General features: G+C 47.6%; 2 protein-coding genes across 6 annotated transcripts; one reads left to right on the top strand and one right to left on the bottom strand.

The window, feature by feature from the left end:
* Positions 1 to 1,948: 1,948 nt before the first annotated feature.
* DUSP23 (dual specificity phosphatase 23) lies at positions 1,949 to 12,853 on the bottom strand. Of its 5 annotated transcripts, none has more exons than XM_077920879.1 (4): positions 12,196 to 12,853; positions 5,284 to 5,346; positions 4,298 to 4,572; positions 1,949 to 2,736 (listed from the first exon to the last, which is right to left on the bottom strand). In XM_077920879.1, the coding sequence occupies exons 3-4, from the start codon at positions 4,565 to 4,567 to the stop codon at positions 2,551 to 2,553; spliced, it is 456 nt and encodes a 151-aa protein (XP_077777005.1). In that variant the 5' UTR covers positions 4,568 to 4,572; positions 5,284 to 5,346; positions 12,196 to 12,853; the 3' UTR covers positions 1,949 to 2,550. The 5 variants fall into 5 exon arrangements, with proteins under 5 accessions (XP_077777005.1, XP_028566017.2, XP_028566014.2 ...); XM_028710184.2 differs by lacking the exon at positions 12,196 to 12,853 and adding an exon at positions 11,879 to 12,111; XM_028710181.2 differs by lacking the exon at positions 12,196 to 12,853 and adding an exon at positions 11,822 to 12,110.
* Positions 12,854 to 15,322: 2,469 nt separating this feature from the next.
* LOC114586563 (serum amyloid P-component-like) lies at positions 15,323 to 19,402 on the top strand. Its single transcript, XM_028710179.2, has 2 exons — positions 15,323 to 15,486; positions 18,583 to 19,402. The coding sequence occupies exons 1-2, from the start codon at positions 15,423 to 15,425 to the stop codon at positions 19,203 to 19,205; spliced, it is 687 nt and encodes a 228-aa protein (XP_028566012.2). The 5' UTR covers positions 15,323 to 15,422; the 3' UTR covers positions 19,206 to 19,402.
* The last annotated feature ends 6,222 nt before the right edge of the window (positions 19,403 to 25,624 follow it).

Here is a 25,624-nt window from a genome sequence, read left to right as displayed (position 1 = left end):
CCTTCTGTGACGTAAGAGGAGCTCAGCCAATCAGTGCCAGAGGCTCCAGCTTCACAGCCTCATTGGGCATATTACGGTCTCAACTGTTCATGTCCTGCTATCGTGCCGAGAACGAACATGAAGCGCTCAGGCGGCATGTCTTAAAAATTCCCGCAGGATCACTTTCCCATGCCCATGCGTTCTCCCCCCCCCCCCCTGCAGTCCAAGTTAAAAGCCAGCCTGGTGCACCTCTTATAAAACACGGGAGCAGTTGCGTAACCATCTCAGAGGGAGTTCTACAAAGTTTTCTGCGAGAGAATAGCTCCTTGCTTCACAGCGTGAGCTTTCTGGAATGGGATCTGAAATTTCAGGCCAGCCTTCCCCCCCACCCCGTCTCTGTGGGTTTAAAAGGACAGAAAACCTGAGAGAGAATGTTCTGGAAGAAAGCAGCAGCAGGAAGAGGAGACATGGCCCAGAGCTATTCCTCCCCACAGGCTGCCTTCCCAAGTCATTGTGGCCATTGATAGCTGCCTTCTCTGTGAATTTGCATAAAGGTAAAGGTAAAGGTAAAGGTAAAGGGACCCCTGACCATTAGGTCCAGTCGTGACTGACTCTGGGGTTGCAGCGCTCATCTCGCTTTATTGGCCGAGGGAGCCAGCGTACAGCTTCTGGGTCATGTTACCAGCATGACTGAGCCGCTTCTGGTGAACAAGAGCAGCACGCGGAAACGCCATTTACCTTCCCGCCAGAGTGGTACATATTGATCTACTTGCACTTTGACGTGCTTTCAAACTGCTAGGTTGGCAGGAGCAGGGACCAAGCAACAGGAGCTCACCCCATCTTGGGGATTCAAATCGCTGACCTTCTGTGGTTTAGACCACAGTGCCACCCACGTCCCTCGTGAATTTGCCTAAACCTCTTTTGAAGACATCCACATTGCTGACCATCGCTGCCTCCTGCAGGAGAGTTCTACAGTTGCTAACTATGCGCCGTGCAAAGTACAATCTTTGTCCTGCATCACCCAACACGATCAATTCCAACGGATTTTGGAAGCCCGCAAGCAGGACCTGAGGGCAACTTTCCTCGCTTGCAATTCCCAGCAAATGGAGGTAGAATATAGCCAGTGTGACTCGTAGGCCTTGATAGCCTGACCCGCCCCTCCAACCTTCCTCTCCAGTGTCCCCTCCTCCTATCCTCCACCCACCTATGTAAGGAATGTGTGAAGCAGATGCGAAGAGTAATCAGGAGTTATTAAAAATAATAATAAACAGCTTCCAATTAGGGACAATGTTTTGTCTAAAGAGAAAAGGCGACACACAAGCTCCCCCTTCTGGTAGCTTCTAGCCAAAGCACTTCAGAGTGGAGAAACTTTGCTTGGTGTGCTATTTTCCCTTTAGAGATACAGGATGCTAAACAGTCATATGATTTTCCTTATTGTAAATGAAATGCAAAGGTGTGCCCTGGATGGAGGCATGCATGGCTATTGGTTTTTAGTATCCCTGAATTTTACAAACGCTAACTGGGTTGTATTCATTGCTATATAATAACAATAATAATACTCTTATTCAATCAATTATATTATTTGTTGTAGAACTTTTTATAGACTAAAGTGATAACCCCCTCCTCCATTTAATCACCTCTCCACCCCTGCTGGAATGTGGCCCCCAGAAGGTTCCCCAGAAAGTTACCTGGCCCTTGAGCTGAAAAAAAATGCTTCCCTAGCCCTGTGGTGAAATGGTCAGAGTGCTAGACTAGGACCTGGGAGACCAGGGTTCAAATTCCCACTCAGCCGTGAAGCTCACCGGGTGACGTTGGGCCAGTTGCTGTCTCTCAACCTGGCCTACCTCACAGGGTTGCTGTGGGGATAAAATGGAGAACGGGGGAACCATGTACAACTCCTCAGAGGAAGCAGTGGGGTGCGAATGTAAGAATAAAGAAAACAGAATAAAATGAACTGAAAGTGAATATGTACAGTTGTCACCTTTGATCGCCTTTATTTCTGGGCGGTGAAGTGTCAAGACAGGAGAATCTGCTGGCTTGCGACAGAAAAGGGCACCCCATGACACTCCTTAAATGCACAGACAGTTTGTAAAATGTCTCCTGACTGCCCATGCTGGCTGTTTCTTCCAGGGTGAAAGGGAAAACTCATTGCTTGCTGCCAACCCTTGCAATGGGGTTCTGTTCCCTGAGTATCTGAAACTCCCACAAAAAAATCAGTTTGTACCCCAACCAGAAGCCCCCAGGAAAGAATCCAAAGCATCCCTTTAAAGCATGTGCAGGGAAACATTGGCCCTCCAGATGTCACTGAACTACAACTCCCATAAGCCTTGGCAAGCAGAGCCAACAGCCAGGGGTGATGGGAGTTGTAGTTCAGCAACTCTGGAGGGCCACAGACTGCCTACACCTGCTTCAAACAAGAAAACCAACCAACCAACAAATCAACCAGCCTCCCCATTTGGCAGCCAGATAATCCTCCGCCAGCAACAGGGGTTACGGTAAAGTTAAAATCCCCCGTGGAGTCAACTCAGCAGCTGAGGAGTTCCTAGTGCCCATCCTCATCTCTTCCTCTGGTTATTTGATACGGTGGTGGAACTGGACAACGGCCTTCTCCTGGTCATGGGTCTCGATGGAGCCTGGCCGCAGCTTGCGAATCTCATGGATGGCATCAACACCAGTGATCTTCTGGGTCTTGGCGAGGTAACAGGCCAACATGGTTCCGGTTCTGCCAAATCCCAGCATGCAATGCACTGCCACAGCCTGGTGAAGAGAGGGAAAGCCGCAGTGTGAAAGAGCCCCTCTGGCCCCTGAAGAAATTAACATTTGTGAAATTAAAGAGCTCCTGGCACGTCTGCACTCTACTGTCGCATGCTACCCCGACCTCCGAGTGGTGCGAGATCCCAGGAGTTCCAGGCACTTACCCAAGGTTTGTGTTTCCTTTGGAATGAGGCACAGCAGAGACTGTGGTGTATTTATGATATATGGTTTATTTACATGTATATACAACCTGAGCCTGCATTCACACCCCAAGAAGGCATTGTTTCCTTCATAGCCACAGCCTTGGATTCAAAGAGAAATCAAGCATTGCTCTGCCTCTCTCTTGCTTCTAGATCACATCACTGTAGGCTCAACCCTCACCTCTCATCTTTCTAACTACCAGCCAATTGAGGGAGGGTTTCCTGGGAATGGGGATTGATTGTTAAATCACTCTGGGAATTGTAGCTCTGTGAAGGGAATAGGAGTATCCTAACAACTCTCAGAATCCTTTAAAAAACTATAATTCCAAGGATGCTTAGTCATGATTCTTAAAGTGGTATAATAGTGATTTAAACTTCAGGTATGGATGGGGCCTTGCAAATCAGTGCCATTAATTTTAAGGCCTCTCTTGCAATAAATCTGCTTGTAAAAAAAGGTGGGTTTTTTTGTTGGTTTTTTGCAAATTAGGGAAGCATCAGGGAAATGCACTTGAACAGGAAGACATCAGAAGCGGTTTGCCAGGTGGGGTTTCCATTGGGTGGGTCGCTGTTGCTTACCACAAGGGAGAGGTGAGGTGCTGGATTGGCTCTGCTGGTGCTTTTGCACCAGGCTGAAGCTCTGCCACCTCCCCACCCTCCCACAGCGACCCACTTGCAGTGAAGCTAGTGAAGCTACTGAGCTGCTTCTTGAACCTACCTATTCCACGCTTTCTGAAACAATGTGCAAATGGGGGGGGGGGGACAGCCACCCATCAAAATCCATACCTCTCTGAATTTTACAAGGTAGTTTTCCAGTCAAGGAATGTGTACAAATACACAGACGCACAAACGAAAGTGTAAAAATGGCACATTACAGTACAGTGGTACCTCGGGTTACATACGGTTCAGGTTACATACGCTTCAGGTTACATACTCCTCTAACCCAGAAATATTACCTCGGGTTAAGAACTTTGCTTCAGGATGAGAACAGAAATTGTGCTCTAACGGTGCGGCAGCAGCAGGAGGCCCCATTAGCTAAAGTGGTGCTTCAGGTTAAGAACAGTTTCAGGTTAAGAACAGGCCTCCAGAATGAATTAAGTGCTTAACCCGAGGTACCACTGTACACTAAAAATAACATAGGCAAACACATTGTATTTGACAAAATTGCTCATAAATTCACACTAAAATTTTCATGGGGGTTGTTTTTTAAAATCGCAAACTGATGTGGAAATGTGGAGACTTAAGGTTGGAAAAGAAACTCAAGGAGGTAAGAATCCGGCCCGCTGCTCAAAGTCCAGTTCTCCACTGCATAGACAACACTAGACTAGCTAGAGAAATCGCCTTGATACGGCGGCGTGAAAACTGACCTCTCCCTTGGCGTTGGCATCGTCCACAATCTGCAGGAAGCGCTGGATTTGCTCAGGCGAAGGCGGGCAGAAGTCGGTGATACGCAGGCGGTGGAGCTGGATGCCGGGGCAGGTGTCGTGGTACGGCGGGCTGCGCTCCGTGAGCGACACCAGATGTCGGATGCCATGTTCGTGCATGTACCGGTAGTGTGCAGGCAGGCGGGGCATGGCCAGCCCCGCCAGGTGGCCTGGCGCTACCCAGGAGAAATTGGGTGGCTTGTCGGACGCCATGGACCCTGTGAGCGAGAGGGAGAGAAAAACCAAAGCGGAGGTAGTTCACCAAAAGGCAACTCCCTTCTCCCTGCCGTGTTCTCAAAAGGCTGCCTGAGAATTGGGCGCAGTTCCCCAGTGCCACCCTCTGCGGAAAACTTCGCCTCGGTGCGGTCTGGCTGGAGCTGCCCTGAATGCAGCCCCGGAGGATTCTGGGAACAGAGCCGCCACCGCCTAGCCCTCAACGCAGCCAAAGGTATTGGGTTGGGATTAAGCGTTCTTAGAACCAAAGCTGGTTTGTGTGTGGAAATCCGCTGCCCGATTTGGAAAAGAAAACAAAACACAGGATGATCGCTGTGCTAACAGAAAAAGGGTGGGGAGGTGCCGGAGAGAGCTCCGGCTGTTGTCTTTGCAGGTATTAAAAGCGAACAAAACAGGAAAGGGAACAAAAAGGTATTAAGCAAACATTCACATAGAGAGGCAGCCTTTCTCTGTGTACCAGCTGCTAGAAGACACACAGAGGAAAGCGCTACTGTCTTCACATCCTCGTTTCGGCAGGGCCACACTCCTGTCTGGGCAATTTTCTGAGGGCCACATGTCAGCGATGACCGGGATCAGATGCAGAATTTCCACCAAGGTCACTGCCTACCTCTGTCTAATGGTAGGACCGGCCATGGGCAAATTGCTGGGATGAACAAGTAATATTCTGTTATTTGCTCGTTTTGCACCTCGGTTACCTCATGGATTATCGTTGTGAGGAGAAGCGCCTTTTGCAGAGGAGGCAAAAGAAAACTGGAGCGCTGCAAGAGAAAGAAGTAAACACAGGAGATTTTTGTTTTAATTAAGATCCTCTCGGCGGTGCTGACGAATTTACTCCAGCAACCTATTGCAGAGGAAAAATAACAGGGTCTTGTGGCACTGTGGAGACCCTAAGCTCTTCCTGCTGACCTGTTTATTGAGCATTCATCCAGATTTGCTGGTAGAAAGCTTGTGCGGAGCTTATACAATGTCCACGTTTTACTGAGCACTGGCCCCGATTTTTTCACAGGGAGGACAGACACCGTTTTGTCAATTGATGGTTAACTCAAGATTTTGGGTGCCTTCCTCCATCACTTTCTTTACTTTCCTTATTTAAAAAAATAAGTTGATATGTTGCACCAGAGGGAGCTTTAATTGCACTATCTTAAAGTTCTCAAATATGCTTGGGAATACTGGAGGTGTCCTAACATAAAGACTAACTGGCATAAGATTATACAGAGCAAAGTATTAGAGCAATTCATGATGGATAAAGCTCTCAATGGCTATTAGCCACCAGGACTTGGTTCTCCCCGCACTGTCAACTAAGCTACCAGAAAGAGATAAATATTCACATCAGTTGTTCCACCTGCTTTTGCCTCTAGCCCCCCTGGCCATTGGCATGTGGCCCCCAGAAGGTTGCTAAGAAGGAAATGTGGCCCTCAAGCCCCCAAAGCATCTCCACCCCTGCATAAAGGGTCAAAACAGCACTGTAGATTCTGTAGGTCGTATGAGTAATAAAAATGGCCGGAGTCACTAAACCTTCTCAGAGGAGTCAGCTTGTTCTAGTCAAAGGACAAGAAAGGAGATTCTTTTTTTAAAAAAATCAATTAATTATGGTTTATAGAGAAAAAGATAACGTAATATATTTTCCTTTTTTTAAAACCAAACCAAGACTTTAATCTAGATACAATAAAAAACAAAGGGGGGGAGGAGAGAGAGAAAGAAATAGAGAAAAAAAAGAGAGGGTAGAAAACAGGTTAAAAGAGAATGATAGAAAGTAAGATTCAGAAAGTAAAGGACTTCCGATTCTTCATCTGCCCGCTATGTTAATGTTTAATGCTGTATTGCGTTTTTAATATTCGGTTGGAAGCTGCCCAGAGTGGCTGGGGAAACCCAGCCAGATGGGCGGGGTATAAATAATAAATTATTATTGTTTAAATAATAAATTTGTTGTTGTTATTATTATTGTTATTATTATTACTATTATTAAAAATCAATATTCACTTAGTTCAATCAAATATAACAAGAAAGGAGATTGTGACCAAAAGTTAGGAAGACCTTTCTGAGGGGGAGAGTAGCTGGGATTCCCTCAGAAGGTGGACTCTCCTTCCATGGAGAGCAGAGATTGGCTTGGCCACCTGTCATGGATTCTTGAGCTGAGATTCCTGCATTTTGGGGGGGGGGGTTGGACTAGATGCCCCTTGTGCCCTTCCCAACTCTACAGTTCTAGGATTCACCAAGGAGCTCCTGACAAGCTTCCAAGGCCCGTCAAGCACAGAGGCATGATGGGAATCTCTGGCGGCGGCCCACCCTTGGCGCTTAAGAGCGATGACTCAGCGCCTCTTCCCACAGATAACAAAAGCAGGGGGGATTATCTCCTCTGAGGTCACCGGAGTCAATGAGAAAACCTGCAGGGAGGCTCTCCGGGTGGGATCATGTAATCTCTCTGCCGGTGGAACTACCCAGACCTGAAGCTTTGCAAAGCAGAAGCCAATGGCCCAGGGTGCCGCCATCTTTGTTGGCCCTCAGCCCAAGCAGATATTCCCTGGGTGGCCTCCCAGGGGAAGGGGCCTTTGCAGGCCCTCCAAATGTCCCTATTTTCCAGTGACAGTCCCGGATTTGCAGAAGCCGTCCCGGTTTCTGATTTGATGCCAGAATGTCCTGCTTTCCCTTAGAAACATTCCTATTTTCATCAAAGAAATGTTGGAGGGTATGGAGTTATGCAACCCCATAGCCCCGGAGATAAGTAACTATACAACCTTTAGAAGACATCTGAAGGCAGCCCTGCATAGGGAAGTTTTTTAAAATGTTTAATGTTTTATTATGTTTTATATATGCTGGAAGCTGCTCAGAGTGGCTGGGGCAACCCACTCAGATGGGTGGAGTATAATAATAATAATAATAATAATAATAATAATAATAATAATAGAAAAGGACGTCCCTAGTTTCCCCGGAGAAATGTTGGCAGAAAATCTGCTTCAATCTGCTCAGTGGCAGAAAATCTGCTTCAATCCCTGGTGGCATCCGTTTCGGAGCTGTGCAGGATCTGGTGGGGACTGCGCTAAGTTAGAAAGAAGGATAAATATATTTAGGGCTGCAGATGTACAGGTTCACTGAGTCATAGCTGTCAACTTTCAGATTTGAAAATAAGGGATCAGCAGCCTCGAAAATAAGGGGACAGTCTACAGGATATCTAACAATCCAGGATAGCAGTGGGAAGCAGCAGAAAATGGTGCCGGAATAAGGGAATTTCCCGCAAAAAAAAGGGAAGGTTGACAGCTATGCACTGAGTTCAAAGGGGCTTACTCCCAGGTAAGCATGCCTAGGTTTGCAGATGCAGTTTATAATGCCCTCCAAAATGCAACCTTTGGTGTTACAGCAGCCTCTTGTGGCCACCATTGCTCTGTACAGGAGAAGCCGAAATCTTGCTTGTGAGCTTCTCAAGTAGGCCTCTGGTTGGCCATTGTGAGGATAGGATGCTGGACTATACAGGCTCCCTCCAGCCTGATCCAACAGCACTGCACTTCTCTCTGCCCCCACCTCCTGCAGCCAAGGAAAGATAAATTTTCCTAGTAGTTAAAGGCTTAGTGGTGAAGGCGAGTTTAGATGCTCACTGGGCCAAGACGATTTGAGCATAGTACACCGATCCTGGCCTGACTGCCAATTACGTAGTTTCAATTCAAAGTGCTGGTTGTGACCTATAAAGCCTCTCTCCATATGAACCTATGCAGACTCTGCAATCATCCTCTGAGGCCCTTCTTCGTGTGCCCCACTCGCAGGAGGTTCGGAAGGTGGCAACACGAAAACGGGCCTTCTCTGCAGTGGCTCCCCGTTTGTGGGATGCTCTCCCCAGGGAGGCTCGCCTGGCGCCTTCATTATACACCTTTAGGCGCCAGGCAAAAACGTTCCACTTTAGGCAGGCTTTTGGATTATTAACATCTTATGCTCTTTTAAATGTGCCTGTGAGAGGTATTTGTTTGTTTTGTTCTTTTTCTTGTTCATATTATGTATTTTGTGAATTTCGCCTTGTACTCTTATTCTGTAAACCACCCTGAGGTCTACGGATGAAGGGTGGTATATAGATTTAATCAATAAATACAATAATAACAACAACCTGAGCCCCAGGAGATCTGCCTCCTCCCCTCCACCCATCAACACTACATATCTGAGGATCCTTGCATCTCTCCAAGCCAGCTTCCAAGTAGTGCATTTCCAACATTATTATTACAGTGGTGCCCCGCAAGACGAAAAACTCGCTAGACGAAAGGGTTTTCCGTTTTTTGAGTCGTTCTGCAAGACGAATTTCCCTATGGGCTTGCTTCGCAAGACGAAACGTCTTGCAAGCTTGTTTCCTTTTTCTTAAAGCGGCTAAGCCGTTAATAGCCGCTAAGCCGTTAATAGCCGCTAAGCCGCTAATAGCCGTGCTTCGCAAGACGAAAAAACCGCAAGACGAAGAGACTCGCGGAACGGATTAATTTCGTCTTGCAAGGCACCACTGTATTTATTAAATTTGTATGCTGTCCTTCTCCCATAGATCTAAGGGCAGTTCACAACATAAACTTGCAATATAAACAACACAAAATACATAATTAAAAAATAAACAAAACAAAACCATCCCACCCAAGCATAGGCCTTCTATATATCTCTGTTCATCCTTTGGGAAGTCACATACCATCCAAGCACAATATTAAGAGGTGGGCTTCTTTCAATGAAGTACAAATGGAAAATAGTAATTATTATTTGCTTCATATTTTCTGTCCCTCCATGGGACAGTCATCCCCAAACCTCTTTCCGAAAGCATTTTATAGGATACACATATATACATAATTTTATGTAAGGCAGCTTACACCATGGAAAGAATACGTAAGTACAACATAACAAAAGTAGTCACAAACTCCCTGTGGAATGCCCCCCCTTCAGATGTCAAGGAGATACAAGAACTATTCAACTTTTAGAAGACATCTGAAGGTAGCCTTGTATCTGGAAGTTTTTAATGTTTGATGCTGTTATTATGTTTTATATAAATAATGAGCTCTAAAATAAAGATACAAAAAAATAATATCAGCAACAACCACCCCACCTGCAACAAAAACCCCTAAACAATAGTTCAGGCCAAGACTCTGTTCAGCAGCCTCAACTTTTGTAGTTGGAGTCAGTCAGGGCCCTGCCCTCCCAGGCCAGGTGGAAAAGGCTCACAAGGCAGGGAGAAGGTATTCCAAGACTCACAGCCAAGTGGAAGACACAAGATTTACCCACTCTGGAAGAATGGCAGATGCAAGTAATTGACTATATGGAAATGGCAGAAATGACTGGCAGAATCCGAGATCAGGGAGAAGAGTCGGTGGAAGAAGATTAGAGGAAATTTAAAATTTATTTACAGAAACATTGTAAAATGTATGAATGTTGATGACATTGAAATGAAATGAAGGGGTTCTAGCAACAAGATATAATGTAAGACTGGATTGATAATAGATAAAAATTTGAAATTATAATTCGGGAGGAAAAACAATTAAGGATAAAATAATAGGATATGAATTTGCTGAACCAATTTTCAAAAAGGGATACAAAAAAGGGAGGCGTGAGGAAGTCAGGAAAATAAGTTAATTAAAGATGAGAAATTTAAAAAGAGGGATTTGTGTTTTTCTTTTTTGTGCGCTTATTTGTTTTTTTTCTTTTTCTTCTTTTTTCCCCTTGTTAGGTTAAATGTTTGTATTTTTTTTATTGTGTAATTTTGTATTGTTGTGTTTTATATTTTTCCTGTGTTTTTATTCTTCTTTGTTTGCTGTTTTGGAATTTCCTTATTGTTAAAACTTAATAAAATATCATTATAAAAAAAACCAAAAAAAACCAAGACTCACAGCCAAGATGGATAAGATTCTCTCTTTTGTCTAATTTCCCCCTCTTTGAAAGCCATCAGAAGCTAGCAGTAGATAGGGGTAGGGAGCCTGTTTAAATCTCGGGTGCCACACTCCATTCTGGGAAACCTGTTGGGGGCCACATGCCAGAAATATGTGTAGCCAGAGGCTAAAGCGGGCAGAACATTACTGGTGTGTCTGTTTCCACATGCATCTATCTCCACCCTCCAGCCAGGCAAAAGCACTGAAGGGGGTGTGGCCAGTAAGGGGTGTGGCTCTGGAGGATGGGGAAAGTCCTGAGGGCCAGGCAGAGAGGCCTGAAGGGCCGCATTTGCCTCTGGGCCTGAGGTTCCCCATCCCAGGACTTGCCCCTTTGACAGAGTGCATGAGACACAAACATTATTGCTTGCTGCTGATCTTAATCTTGTACTGTATTTTTATATTGCTGTAAGCCAGAATCATAAAACTGTAGAGTTGGAAGGGAGTGGGGTGGTTTCTTGGTTTGTTTTTGTTCTAGTCTGCATTCTCGCTTTGTATTTTCTATGTTGTGAACTGCCCTGTGATTTTCAGATGACGGGCAGTATACAAATTTAATAGAGGAATAAAATACGTAAAACCTTGTTTATCAACAAACTTAGGAATTTAGGACTAGCCTACCATCTTTCAGTGCAGGAATCACGGCTGGGATCTTTGGGGAAGGGCAAGTAAGATATCCAAATGCTCCTCCAAACAATACAGTTTTCTCATCACTCTTTTTAAATGTACAGAAAACACTCTGAGGGCAGATTTAAAACCACGTACTTCATATACAAGCTGCTTGCTTGTCAGTCCTCGCCCCCCTTTGCTAGACAGCCTAAAAATAACCCTTGGCAAAGAAATCTTGTCCCAGGACGACACTGAGGCTGCCCTCAAACGCCTCCCCCCCCCCCCATATAGTCCTATAGTGAGTCAAATCATTGGTCCATCTCGTTCAGTATTGTCGACACTGACTGGCAGCAGCTCCCAGGGATTTCAAGCGGGGACATTCTCAGCGCTACCGCAAGATGCCAGGCAGTGAACTTGGGACCTTCTACATGCCAAGCAGGTGTTCTATCACACAGCCGGTCCCACCAGTATCCTGTAAAGTCTTCAACTGGTGGGTCGGGGCAAGCGGACCTAAGGTGGGTCGCAGGAGCAACACTCTCACCCTGCAAATAGATGGGGGAAATTGAAGAAGTGGGTCTCCAAATGCATGTTTGGGTTAAAAGTGGTTCCTGGGTGGCTACCAGCTTTGGGGTATCTACGGCTCGGCATCCGTGCATGTGGATGGGCAGCGCGCCCCTGGAATCAAGGCCCCCTGATCTGCTGCCGCTTCCCCCCTTTTCCTGACATTGTTTTGGGTACCCGATTTCCCGCGCAGTACCTGAAACGAAAAGCAGGGTTGCAAAACAGGAGAAAGGAGCCGGCTTGGAAGTCATACCGATGCCAAGGGGCGCACTTCCTGCCCGCCCAGTGCAAGCGGAAAGGGAACCTCTGCAAATGCCCGTCTTTTGGAGAGCAGAAGAGTGCAAGGGAGCCTCTCCAAATTCCCAACTCTTGCAGCAAGAACCAAGCCGGGCAGAAGGAGCTGTTCAGGGTGGGACTCCCAATCCGCGTCGGGAGGTCTCCATTCTTGCTTCCTGTGGACCCACATGGTGATCGCAGTGGGTCAGGATTAACAATCCCTGGGAGCCGGAGAGTGCGCCCTGCCTGCTTTTACGCACGTGTTTGTTGTGGTGCGCCCTGTTTGCCACTTACCTCTGCGAGTTTTGCTGCATCGCCGAACACCCACCCGCCCGCGTGTTTTTTCCTCCTGAGAAGTTGCTGAGTCGCTGTGCGGAGCTGATTCCAGAAGCTGGCCCGTAGGGAGGAAAAGGGGAGGCGGATGATCTGGTGCCCCGGGGATCCCACAGGGGAGATCTGCTGCTGCCCCCCCCCCCGTGGCGAAGACCATCATCCTCTGGCCCCTCGGGGTGCTCAGTCTCTCGGGGGTCCTGGCGCAGACAAGAAGGGGGCGGCCGTGGGGGAACGAAGTAGCTCTGTCTGCCAGCCCAAGGCTCAGGGGCAGAGCCCCTGCTTGGCCTGCAGAAAGTCCCGGGCTCTGGACTACGCAGAATTAGACAAGCTAACAGGAAGGATCCGAGACCCGCGGGACCAGAGGTTTACCGAAGACTGGACTAAATTTACTGAGTATCTGAAAAGTATTTGTGATGATCAGATTACGTTTGTAGGACTACAAGAAGTTCTGTGAGGAGTAATTTAAGAAATATTGTAAAAATGGAAAGGGAGAAGTGATTTGTTAGAAAATGTAAAGGCAATATTAAGTTAAGAATTGCAGGAGAAATAATCAAGACGGAAGGCTATCAGAGATGCTGAAGGAAGTCCAAACAAGGACATATGTATAATAATTTGTGTGGTATGTCTTTAAAAAATTTGTATGCTAAAAATTAATAAAAAATATTATATATATATAAAAGAAAGGCCCCGGGCTCAGTCCCCGTAGTCGTCCAAGCAGGGTGGGGGAATAGTGGCTCAGTCAATACATTGGTTCATACTGGGACTTGCTGGGACTGGAGAGGAGCTCACAGCCCTGCCGAACCAAGGGGAGTGTTTCCTGCATCTGTCCTCTGAACCTGGTCTCCGCTGGCAGGAACCTTGGGCGTAGCCAAGGGGGGGGGGGGAGGCAGGGAGTCAGCTGCCCCACCAGCAAGTAAATCAATAAAAATACTTAACTAACTGAGGTTCTGCCTCTCCTAACATGAAGCCCCCCCCCCAAATCCTGCCTATGCTCACGTGGGGAACGGCCACTTTATCTCACAGAGCAGAACACCTGCTTTGCATGCAGAAGGTCCCAGGTGGGAAAGACCCCCTTCCTGCAATCCTGGAGAGCTGCTGCCAATCAGTGTAGACAACACTAGGAGGAAATGTGGGGTATATCCGACCAGGTTTGGAGGGGTGGGGAAGCTGCGGGACAAACTGAAGTGTGAAAGAGTCCTTAATGTAATAATGTATGTATTTTTAAATTTCTATACCGCTTTATATTTTTAATAAAAAAACTCCAAGTGGTTTAAAGGTAAAGGTACCCCTGCCCGTACGGGCCAGTCGTGACCAACTCTGGGGTTGCGCGCCCATCTCGCTTAAGAGGCCGGGGGCCAGCGCTGTCCGGAGACACTTCCGGGTCACGTGGCCAGCGTGACGAAGCTGCTCTGCCGAGCCTGCACCAGCGCAGCACACGGAAATGCCGTTTACCTTCCCGCTATAAAGCGGTACCTATTTATCTACTTGCACTTAAGGGTGCTTTCGAACTGCTAGGTGGGCAGGAGCTGGGACTGAACAACAGGAGCTCACCCTGCCGCGGGGATTCGAACCGCCAACCATACGATCGGCAAGTCCTAGGCGCTGAGGTTTTACCCACAACGCCACCCGCGTCCCAAGTGGTTTACAGCATATTAAATCAATAAAACATTAACTGGGCGATCTTCCTCCGGCCTCATGAGGAGCTTCTTCAGTAGGGCTGGTGAGTGTGGGCCCTGCCCCTAGGCCAGGTGGAAAGAGCCTTGCAGGGAGCGGCCTTCACGTAATAATGAATGCATATAAAATGGCCAGGATCAGAATGCCTAAGAGATGGTTGGGTCATGGAGCCTATCTGCTATTAAGTGGGGAGCTCTTTAACCCCTCCCCCAATTTGTGTGCCCTTCTGGGGTCTGTGGGGGGCACGTGCCCCTGGGGGTCAAAGTCAGAGGCAGGTGTAGGCCGAGCAAAGAATGGCTTGCTGGGTACAAGCAAATAGGTATTCTGTAGTTGAGATCAGATGTTTAGATGTTGTTGGACTCTCATCTTCCCACATCGCTTAAGGAAGGGGGCGTGAGAGGCTCCTCAGAGCATATCCTCCCTCTCCAAAACTGTCTTGAAAGTGTTTGTAGAACCATGAGTTAGGAAGAAACCAAACAGACTCTCTGTCGCAGGCGAAAGGTCATTTTTTTAAATTAAACATTTGGTGCCTAAAAATGCAAGATCTGCAGATTTATTGATTATTTATTTATTACATTTATATACCACCTTTTATTTTCCAAGGATATCAAGGTGGTGTACATGGTTCTCCTCCCCATTTCATCCACACAACAACCCTGTGAGGGAGGTTAGGCAAAGATAATGGTGACTGCCCAAGGTTAGTGGCTGAGTGAGTACTGTATATCCCAACAATGCTTGTTGTTGTTTAGTCGTTTAGTTGTGTCCGACTCTTCGTGACCCCATGGACCAGAGCACGCCAGGCACTGCTGTCTTCCACTGCCTCCTGCAGTTTGGTCAAACTCATGTTAGTAGCTTACTCTAAGTTTACTCTAAACTCTAAGCTAAATTGCAAGAGAAGACTAAGTGGGGAGAAAAAGAGATAAAGCGAAGTCTCTTGTCATCCTCCTGCCAAGGAGATCTCCACCTCTAAGACAAAAGGACCACACAAAGAGTTTAAAGGAAGTCCGCAACAGAGATCTGATGCGAAAAAGTTCTCTTTAGGTGTGGTGTTCAGGCGTAAATGAATTTCCTAAGCTGGAAAAAGGCTTTTGGATCTCAGAAAACAAACTAAGAAACAAACCCCGATGTCCACCAGGAAAGTTGCCTTGCCCCTGAGCTATGGCCCTTACCGTCCCACAAAACCTGGCTAAGAAAACTGTCCAAAAAGGCTCTTGGAATCCAAGGATTGTGAGGAATGGTTTTGAGCTGGAAGGAGTTAAAAAGAGAAGCCAGTGCTAGTTGAGGTAGTTTTGAAAGTGGGGGGAGAGGAACAGTTTTGTCAATACGTTGGGGAAATCCCTAGGAAGTAAGCAACAGGAAACTCAGCCTACCCAGGTCAGTTCAGATATAAATGCCGAGAAAGTTTGCAAAATTTCACAATTGCAGATTGACTTTGCTGAGAACAGAAGTTCCCAACAGAAATCAAAAGCAGATTCTGGGGCCGCTTTGACCAGTTTGTTCTGTGTCCAGCCAGAATGGAGATCCTTCACTCCTCTCTCGTCATCCTGGCCTGCCTTTTAGGGTCTCTGGCAGAGGAAGGTGAGTGCTGTGTTGAGCTGCACAGTTGAAATGCCTGTAGCTCTGCACCAGAGCTAAGCAGCTGGATCGTCTGCTGTGGAACCACCAGGGCAGGATTGGGGGGGGGGAATCCTGGAGGGCTCCAATTGGTTCTGCAGCGATAGAACTGCTAGCGCATTGGAGGGACAGATAGGGCTCTGGAACCTGGGAAGGGAGCCCATGTAGGACAAGGAAAATGCTGATCCTAAACCTTTACTGCCTTGTGGGATATCTTTGGGAGAAGAAAAGGCATATCCTCTTTTGAGGCTTTTAGTGTTTAATAGATTATTGTATTTTAATATTTTGTTGGAAGCCGCCCAGAGTGGCTAGGGAAACCCAGCCAGATGGGAGGGGTATAAATAATAATAATTAATAATAATAATTATTATATCCAGAGTGGAGTCCCTTAGGTGGTTGGATGGCACCTTGTATGCCTTCTTCCAGCCACTCCTGCTGCCAAGCTGGTGCCAAGTGTATTGCTCTGCTTTCCCTTGGACCATATCGGTGAGGCCGAGAGATGGGTTTGTCATCTGGGCAGCCCAGGACCTCCATACACACTGCCTAGGCTTGCCCCCCTCACTTCGGTGCAGCTAACACAGCAGTTTGACTTCCCCCACCGGAGGCATACTCCATTGTCTCTCAAGACCAGGGGTCGGCAACCTACGACCCATGGGCCACAAGCAGCCCTTGGGGGGTCGTTTAACTGGCCCACGGACCCCCGCCACCTGCTCGGTCGGTTCCCGTGCGCCGCACTAAACTGGCGCGGCGTGGAGCAGAGCAGGGACCGCCTTCTGCGATGCTGGCCGGCTTCATTTGGCTGTAGGAAGCTCCTGCAGCCAACAGGAAGCTGTGCACGCCTCCTCTGCGCCGGAAGGAGCGCCGGAAATAGCATTTGTGCATGCGCGTGTGCGCACGCAGCGTCTGTGGGACTGTGAACCAGCCCAAGCCACAAAAACTTTGCCGACCCCTACTCGAAACAGATGGACGCCAACAGCATTTGCAAAGCTAAGCGGGGTCCGTATTGGTTTCAAATTGGATGGGGAGTGTTGAGATTCCTGACCTTCGGAGTGCCTTCCAACTCTCCAGTTCCGTGATCCTATGAATGAGCAGGAGTGGTCCAGGATGCAGCAGGGCTGATTATTGAACACATTTGAAGGAAGTGGAATAACACACGTTGCCATCTAAAGAACTGCCCCTGACCATAAATCTAGAGTGAAAGGGTTTTTTTTAAAGAGAGGAGACCATGAGGCCACCGAGTCAAGACTCGAAAATAGCCACTGTGCTGCTGTTTGTGACTCAGAGGCACTTGGAGGAAGGAGATGATTTGGATGGGGAAGAGCTGGGGTTTCACAGGTGTGGTGAAAACAAACATAGCTGTGAGATTACTATCTTGAATAGGCTGCAGGTTGTGAACTTGGATTGCCTTTGTTTAAAGAACAGGTGTGTCTGTTGACACATTGCTAAGAACAATGCGAAGTGCTGGAGCTCACTTTTAAGTAGTAATGAAACAAAGATTTAGTAAAGAAAAATAATAAAATAAAATCTAGTAAAGAAAAATTTAAAAAAATAGTAGAGATTGGTTCTTTAGTTTAGAGCAAATGAAGGTCTTGCACCTTGCACACATGTTCTTGTTCCTCTGGGCAAATTACTTGAGATTTTTTCAAACCCTTACTGTCCGCTGTGGTTCAAATATTTAACTATGCATTCTTGTGTTTGTTTACTTGTTTGTTTGTTGTTGTTGCACGTCAGGTTCTGCTTGTGTGCTTCCCTTAGATACCTAGTTGGCCAATGTGAGGACAAGATACTTGACTAGAGGGCCCACTGACCCGAAATACAGTGGTACCTCGGGTTACATACGCTTCAGGTTACATACACTTCAGGTTACAAACTCCGCTAACCCAGAAATAGTGCTTCAGGTTAAGAACTTTGCTTCAGGATAAGAACAGAAATCGGGCTCCAGCGGCGCGGCAGCAGCAGCAGGAGGCCCCATTAGCTAAAGTGGTGCTTCAGGTTAAGAAGTTAAGAACAGTTTCAGGTTAAGAACAGACCTCCGGAATGAATTAAGTACTTAACCTGAGGTACCACTGTAGCATGTTATGTGCTTATGCCATTTAATCCTGCTGCTTTTTTAAAAAAATATTGTCATTAAATTTATTGTATTTTAATGATTTTCTTCTGACTTTTGCCCGTGGATCAGGCTTCCTCAACCTTGGCCCTCGAGATGTTTTGAGACTACAATTCCCATCATCGCTGACCACTGGTCCTGCTAGCTAAGGATCATGGGAGTTGTAGGCCAAAAACATCTGAAGGGCCGAGGTTGAGGAAGCCTGCCGTGGATTATCTTAACAAAGGCATATTGGTGGTTTATGAACGAAGTGATTCATTAACAATACCAGCACAAAACAACTTTTGCATGTGATCCTGCCAGAGTCACAGTCCAGCCGTTGGCTAAGACTGTTGGTTTTCTGAGCTCATAATTAAAAACGGTGGAGATCCCACCCAGCCCAGTGTTCAGCCCAGTGTGAGACCTGTCTTCTACAGAGGGCATGATTTTCTATCCCTTTGTTGATAAAGGTGGAGAAGCAGGGCCGACCAAGGCATTTTGCCACCTGAGGCGAGCCGGAATATGGTGCCCTCTGCCATGTCTCACTCCTACAGAGGGTTTTATATCACATGCACCCTCACCAAAACTGCTTCTAAGCTGCAGGGCAGGGCATGAGACAGGGTCAGCTCAATACATTTTGCTGCCTCAGGCAAAGGACAAGATGGTGCCCTTCCCCAAGGCCCATACACAAGCCAACTGGACTTAATCTTACTCCAATACTGGCGGAAAAGTGGGACATTCCAGGATCAAATCAGAAACCGGGATGGCTTCTGTAAATCCAGGACTGTTCTTGGAAAATAGGGACACTGAGAGGGTCTGTAACAACAACAACAACAACAGGTCTCTAGGGTTGGACCAAAAGTCAGTGGGCTACAGGATATTAAAGCAATCTCTCAGACAATGTTCAAGTAATACCTGCATGTAGTTATAGGTGTGAGGAAAAAACCCTTACTCTCTTCTTTTCCTGCCTCCAGACCTTCAAACGAAGGTATTCATATTCCCAGCGAGTTCAAACACAGCCGCTGTGGTTTTGAATGCCTCGTTCCAGGATCCTTTGACCAGTGTCACCGTCTGCCTGAGAAGCTACACATTGCTGAACCGCGCCTACGGCCTCTTCTCTTACGCCACACAGAAAAGCGACAATGAGCTCCTGATCTTCAAGCCCAAACCCAACCAATACAACTTTTATGTGGGTGGCTCATCGGTGACCTTCAGTGTTCCGGAAAGAATGACCTCCGGACCTCAGTGGGAGCACATCTGTATGAGCTGGGAGTCTGCCACGGGGTTGGTGGAGTTCTGGTTGGATGGGCAGCCTCTCCCCCGAATGGGCATGCAGAAGGGCTACTCTATAGGCACAGGGGGATCCCTTCTCCTGGCGCAAGATCAGGATTCCGTTGGAGGTGGCTTTGATATCAACCAGTCCTTTCTAGGAGAGCTCACGGGTGTGTACATGTGGGACCGGGTGCTGACCCCGGATGAGGTGCGTCTCGTCCGCAATGGCGGCACCCTTTCCAACTATATTTTGAACTGGAGATCCCTGAGCTATCAAATTAAGGGCTATGTCGTAGTTAAGCCTTCCCTGATGACCATCTACTGAACTAGGGAGCTGTCTTAAATGAAGCCCTTGCCGAAAAAGAAATGGAGCTGTCTTAAAATTATCCAGATTTTCTTCAGGGTGTTTCAGTGGTGACTGTGTTGATCTCAACTATTTCAGCCTGTGAACAAGTTCCAGGAAATCATACCTGCAACTTCTCATATACCATTGCCCTTCTAATAAAAAAATATTGCATTTTATTTCCTTTTCCTTTTTTAAAAAATGTTTGTATTGCTGAGGAGAGAATGGGACAGATGTCCAACCAGATGTGGGAATGCTGTGGATACTAGGAGAGGATATATTGATTTAATAGTATCCTTCCTCACTCATGCTTGTGAGTCAGCAGCAGCGGAGTGCATTCCCCAATATTTAGCAGGAATCTAGTTGGTAGATTCATTTGAATCCCTTTACTTAAGCAATGCAATCTGGCTTTGTCCAGATTGGGTTTTGTTCCTGGGAGGTCCCTTTTTTCCCTCCTAAAGAGAATAAAGACACAATAACCTTCTTTATAAGTTATAAGTTTACTTGCATTCAGTTCATAGTTGGATCTCTGAAGTCAGGCTTTAGCTTAGAGTTACAGAAAAGAATGTGGGTTAATCCCACATAGGGATTTGAGCCCATGTCCTGCTGGCTGACAGCAAAATACAACAGTATCAGCAGAAGAACAGCAAAAGAGAAAGAATGACCAGCCCTTTTTATGGGGTCTCCCAGGGTCACGCCCATCTACCTGGTCACACGCAGGGGGAAGAAGCTCCAGACCAGGTGTGACAGGAAGTCCTCCTGGCTGGAGTAACATCCCCCTGTGTGTCCACTCTGGGCAAACAAGAAGTGTTGTACTTGACTGCTTATGTTACATCCCACACCAGAATGGTCCAGGCAGGTTTTGGGAGGAAAGTCTTTGTTTTGCTTCTCCCAAAATTTGGAGATGGGGAAGTAGAGTTGTGTGCAAAAAGGTCCTCTTGGCACCCTCCATCCTGTTTTGGAAGCAGATCACTTTGGGGTTTTTTTTGGGGGGGGGGGAGGCTTTCACTAAATTTCTTCAAGGGTAGGAGAAATCCCCCAATGTTTTCTCAGGGCTGGCCTCAGCTGCACCATTAGCAGCGGTAGCAGCGCAGCTACCTTCTGGACTGGAGAAAGGGAATAAAATATTTTTTGCTCTATAAGACTCACTTTTCCCCTCCTAAAAAGTAAGGAGAAATGTGTGTGCGTCTTATGGGCGGGGAGGGGGGGTTGCAGTGATTTTTAGGAAGTCATTAGTCTGCACCAGGCGTCCTATTGGGAAGACCCAATTTTCTGAGTGCATGTTCTGGAAGTTGGGCAATAGGGGCAGTACAGGATTCCTTTTGGTGTACCGACCTCCCCGCTGCACCAAGGATTCCCTGTCCGAGCTGCTTCAGGTCGTGGCGGATATGCTCCTGGAGACACCTAGCTTGGTTGTCCTGGGGGATTTTAACATCCATGCCGACACGACCTTACAAGGGGCCGCTCGGGACTTCGTGGAAAGCATGGCCTCCATGGGGCTGTCCCTGAATAAGTTTGGCCCAACTCATAGCCGCGGACATGCCTTAGACTTGGTGTTTACCTCTACAGATGTTGGTGATCTGACATTATCTAAAAGCGAAACAAAAGAAGTGCCATGGTCAGATCACTTCCTGGTGCAACTGGACTTCTCCGCGACCCTTCCCCTCTGCAGGGAGGTGGGACCGATTCGGATGGTCCGCCCCCGCCACTTAATGGATCCAATTGGTTTCCAGAGAGTGGTAGGGGATGTTTTATCCCAAGTTGATGGCCTTTCAGCTGATTCCCTGGTGGCCCGCTGGAATGCGGAGTTAACCAGGGCTATTGACTGTCTGGCTCCGAAGCGCCCTCTCCGATTGCATGGAGCCCGGACAGCCCCGTGGTTTTCCCCAGAGCTGAGGGTGATGAAACAATCGTTGAGACGGCTAGAGCGCCGGTGGCGGAAAACTCATTCTGAATCAGACCGGACACGGGCTAGAGCTCAACGTCGAGCCTACCAAGTGGCAATGGCAACGGCGAAGAGGGCCTTCTTCACCGCCTCCATTGCATCTGCAGAAAACAGCAGCAGGAGACTTTTTCAGGTAGTTCGCAATCTATCGGAACCACCTGCACCACCGGGGCCTGGTAGGGACCCCAAGATCTCCTGCAATGCTTTTGCAAAGTTTTTTGCAGATAAAGTCGCTCAGATTCAGAAGGAGGTAGACTCCACCGTGGGAGCAGGGCCAGGGTGGGAGAGTGCTAGAGTTCTGTCTGGTCCTGTTACATGGGATCAATTCCAATCTGTTACCTCCGAGGATGTGGACAGGCTGCTTGGACAAGTGAAACCGACCACCTGTCTCCTGGATCCTTGCCCATCCTGGCTGATAAAAGCGAGCCGGGAAGGGCTGGGCGATGGGCTCTGCGGGGTGGTGAATGCTTCCCTCTATGAGGGAGCCTTCCCAGACCCGCTGAAAGAGGCGGTCATTAAACCGCTTCTTAAAAAAACATCTTTAGACCCAGCCAATTTGGCCAACTATCGCCCAGTCTCAAATTTACCATTCTTGGGCAAGGTGATTGAGCGGGTGGTTGCCAGACAACTCCAAGCACGCCTGGAGGATGCGGACCATTTGGATCCCTTCCAATCGGGATTCAGGCCTCACCATGGGACTGAAACTGCCTTGGTCGCGCTGGTTGATGATCTCCGGCGGGCTAGGGACAAAGGTGAGAGCTGTTTCCTAGTTCTGCTGGATCTCTCAGCGGCCTTTGACACCATCGACCATAACATCCTTCTGGACCGTCTAGAGGGGCTGGGAGCTGGGGGCACTGTTATACGGTGGTTCCGCTCCTTTCTCCTGGGCCGTGTCCAGAAAGTGGTGGTGGGGGATGAGTGTTCAGACCCCTGGGCTCTCACTTGTGGGGTGCCTCAGGGTTCCGTCCTCTCCCCCATGCTTTTTAATATCTATATGAAGCCGCTGGGAGAGATCATCAGGGGGTTTGGGCTGGGTGTTCATCAGTATGCAGATGACACCCAGCTCTACCTCTCCTTTAAATCAGAACCAGTGAAGGCGGTGAAGGTCCTGTGTGAGTGCCTGGAGGCGGTTGGAGGATGGATGGCGGCTAACAGATTGAGGCTGAATCCTGACAAGACAGAAGTACTGTTTTTGGGGGACAGGGGGCGGGCAGGTGTGGGGGATTCCCTGGTCCTGAATGGGGTAACTGTGCCCCTGAAGGACCAGGTGCGCAGCCTGGGAGTCATTTTGGACTCACAGCTGTCCATGGAGGCACAGGTTAATTCTGTGTCCAGGGCAGCTGTTTACCAGCTCCACCTGGTACGCAGGCTAAGACCCTACCTGCCCGCAGACTGTCTTGCCAGAGTGGTGCATGCTCTAGTTATCTCCCGCTTGGACTACTGCAACGCGCTCTACGTGGGGCTACCTTTGAAGGTGACCCGGAAACTGCAATTAATCCAGAATGCGGCCGCTAGACTGGTGACTGGGAGTGGCCGCCGGGACCACATAACACCAGTTCTGAGAGATCTGCATTGGCTCCCAGTACGTTTCCGAGCACAATTCAAAGTGTTGGTGCTGACCTTTAAAGCCCTAAACGGCCTCGGTCCAGTATATCTGAAGGAGCGTCTCCACCCCCATCGTTCAGCCCGGACACTGAGATCCAGCGCCGAGGGCCTTCTGGCGGTTCCCTCATTGCGAGAAGTAAGGTTACAGGGAACCAGGCAGAGGGCCTTCTCGGTAGTGGCTCCTGCCCTGTGGAACGCCCTCCCAGCAGATGTCAAAGCAATAAACAACTATTTTACTTTTAGAAGTCATCTGAAGGCAGCCCTCTTTAGGGAAGTTTTTAATGTTTGATGCTGTACTGTTTTTAATATTCAGTTGGAAGCCGCCCAGAGTGGCTGGGGAAACCCAGCCAGATGGGCGGGGTATAAATAATAAATTATTATTATTATTATTATGGAGCAAATGCAGGCTGCACAGCTATCCCAGAAGCCAGAACAGCAAGAGGGATCATTGCTTTCGCTGTGCAGCAATCCCTCTTGCTGTTCTGGCTTCTGGGATTCAGAATTTTTCCCTTCTTGTTTTCCTCCTCCAAAAACTAGGTGCGTCTTATGGTCTGGTGCGTCTTATAGAGTGAAAAATACGGTAGCTGTTTCCACAGATGCATAAAATTGCTTTTACCTCGGTGGGGATATTTAGTAATTTATAGATCTGTATCAAATGGGAACTTCACAGCCAAAACATTTTGACAGTAAGAGCAGTTTAACAATGAAAACAATTAAGCAGAGCAGTGGTGGGGAACTTTTCTGGCTCCTCCCAGGCCAACATTGACAGTAGGTTAGTTTTTCTGCACACACTCACAAGCCGTCCTGTCTGGCATCCAAGCAAGTAAAAGACATCATCACACTTCAAGGACTCGTTCTGGCCAAGCAAAGACACTCAAGGGGAGTGCAGAGCGTATTGCAGATATTAATATTGCGCAGCTTGAAGCAGTAGGATGAATAAAAACTCCTGGAATAAAAATGGTCCGGACCCATCAATATAATCTGAAAGCTTTACTCGAACTTTCTTCAAACAGACTTAAAACAATAAAGAGACATCCAAGTGGTTGCATAATTTAAATGCTTGTCCAAGCATAGGTTCAGCTTCTTTAAAACATAATGCAACTCCAAACAAACCAGAAATCAACAGTCTTCCTCTCCACACCAGACTCCATTAAAGTCTGGAGTTGTTTTCTCCCCAGGCGAGACCTGATTACTACATATCTCTAAAAGGTAAAGGTAAAGGTACCCCTGCCCGTACGGGCCAGTCTTGACAGACTCTAGGGTTGTGCGCCCATCTCACTCAAGAGGCCGGGGGCCAGCGCTGTCCGGAGACACTTCCGGGTCACGTGGCCAGTGTGACATCGCTGCTCTGGCGAGCCAGAGCCGCACACGGAAACGCCGTTTACCTTCCCACTAGTAAGCGGTCCCTATTTATCTACTTGCACCCGGGGGTGCTTTCGAACTGCTAGGTTGGCAGGCGCTGGGACCGAGCAACGGGAGCGCACCCCGCCGCGGGGATTCGAACCGCCAACCTTTCGATCGGCAAGCCCTAGGCGCTGAGGCTTTTACCCACAGTGCCACCCGCGTCCCACCTCTACATATCTCTACTTGGGTGGTTTTTGGACCCACACAAAATTGTGATTTGCAACCCTCCCGTATATGTCTCTCATTGCCAGAGAATTGAAAGGGATGGGGATTCAGTCCTTTACAACAGACCACCAACCCTCAGAGTGCTTCACTCCCATTCCAGAATATTCCGCGTCTCGTGCTAAGCCTACAGATGACCTTTTTTTTTAAGTAGCAAAGAAGACAATGCACAGTGTGATAAGTCAAGCTCCCAGCTCAGGTGGTGGCCACTGTGGGAATTTCCAGACATCCAGCAGTGTTTCAGAGGGCTTTAAACAGAAGAAACACCTCTTTGTTTCAGGTAACAGGCACCCTTTGTTTCCAATAAGGGACGTTGTTTTGGCCAAGGAGAGCCCTGACAGCGTGGAATCTTGTTCAGACCTCATGTTTCCCTGTCGCCAAATCATGGCTCTGAGATCAGGAGAGGACTTGAACTCCCTCCTCTCTGCTTTTGTCCTTTAATGTAAGGTTACCAGATTTTTTTCAATGAATCCGGGGACACTTTTCAACTTCAATGGATTTTGTATGGGGACTGATTTGTAAATCCGGGGACTGTCCCCAGGAAACGGGGATGTCTGGTAACCTTACATGGAGTTTTGTCTTCAACACAACTGAAGACCAAACAACCTAAAACTGATAATTTAGTCTAGGAATGGTGGATTTCATTCACCTTTAAAGGCAAAAGCAATCTATGCAGCGCTTTCCAAAGCAATATGTGAACTGAAACACAGTTTCTGAATTTTGCAATGCCATTCTACGGCGAAGTAATGTGTACAAGAATGCACACTCCTTGGATAGGAGTGGGCATAAACATGTGTATATTAGTAAATAACATACCAAAATGCATTATATTTGAAAAAATTGCTGTGCAGAACATTGTATGTTACCCAAAATATTATATAACTGATGGGAAATGGAAATGGACAGATTTGCCCCTCCCCAACACCTCTACACCGATAAGCAAGAGGCATCATTATAGATCAAGGATATATGCTAGTCAGGTGGGAGACCAGGATAAGCATGGTGAGAAGATTAAAATAATTCACACGAAAAAGTATTGAATGAAGCAGAACTGCACATCTCTGTTTCTCAAAGAATGACGTATTTTTGCAATGAAATTTCCCCTAACATAATGCATTCCTGTATTTATTTATTTTTAACTAATAAATGCATTTACATGCAGACTTTATCCTAGAGCACGTGTGGGGAAACTTTGGCCCTTCGCTTGTTTCTGAACTACAATTTC

Source organism: Podarcis muralis, chromosome 16 (genome assembly GCF_964188315.1).
Source record: "Podarcis muralis chromosome 16, rPodMur119.hap1.1, whole genome shotgun sequence".
NCBI lineage: Eukaryota > Metazoa > Chordata > Lepidosauria > Squamata > Lacertidae > Podarcis > Podarcis muralis.
Note: the sequence above shows the minus strand (reverse complement) of the source record. Positions and strands in the feature narration are given on the sequence as shown.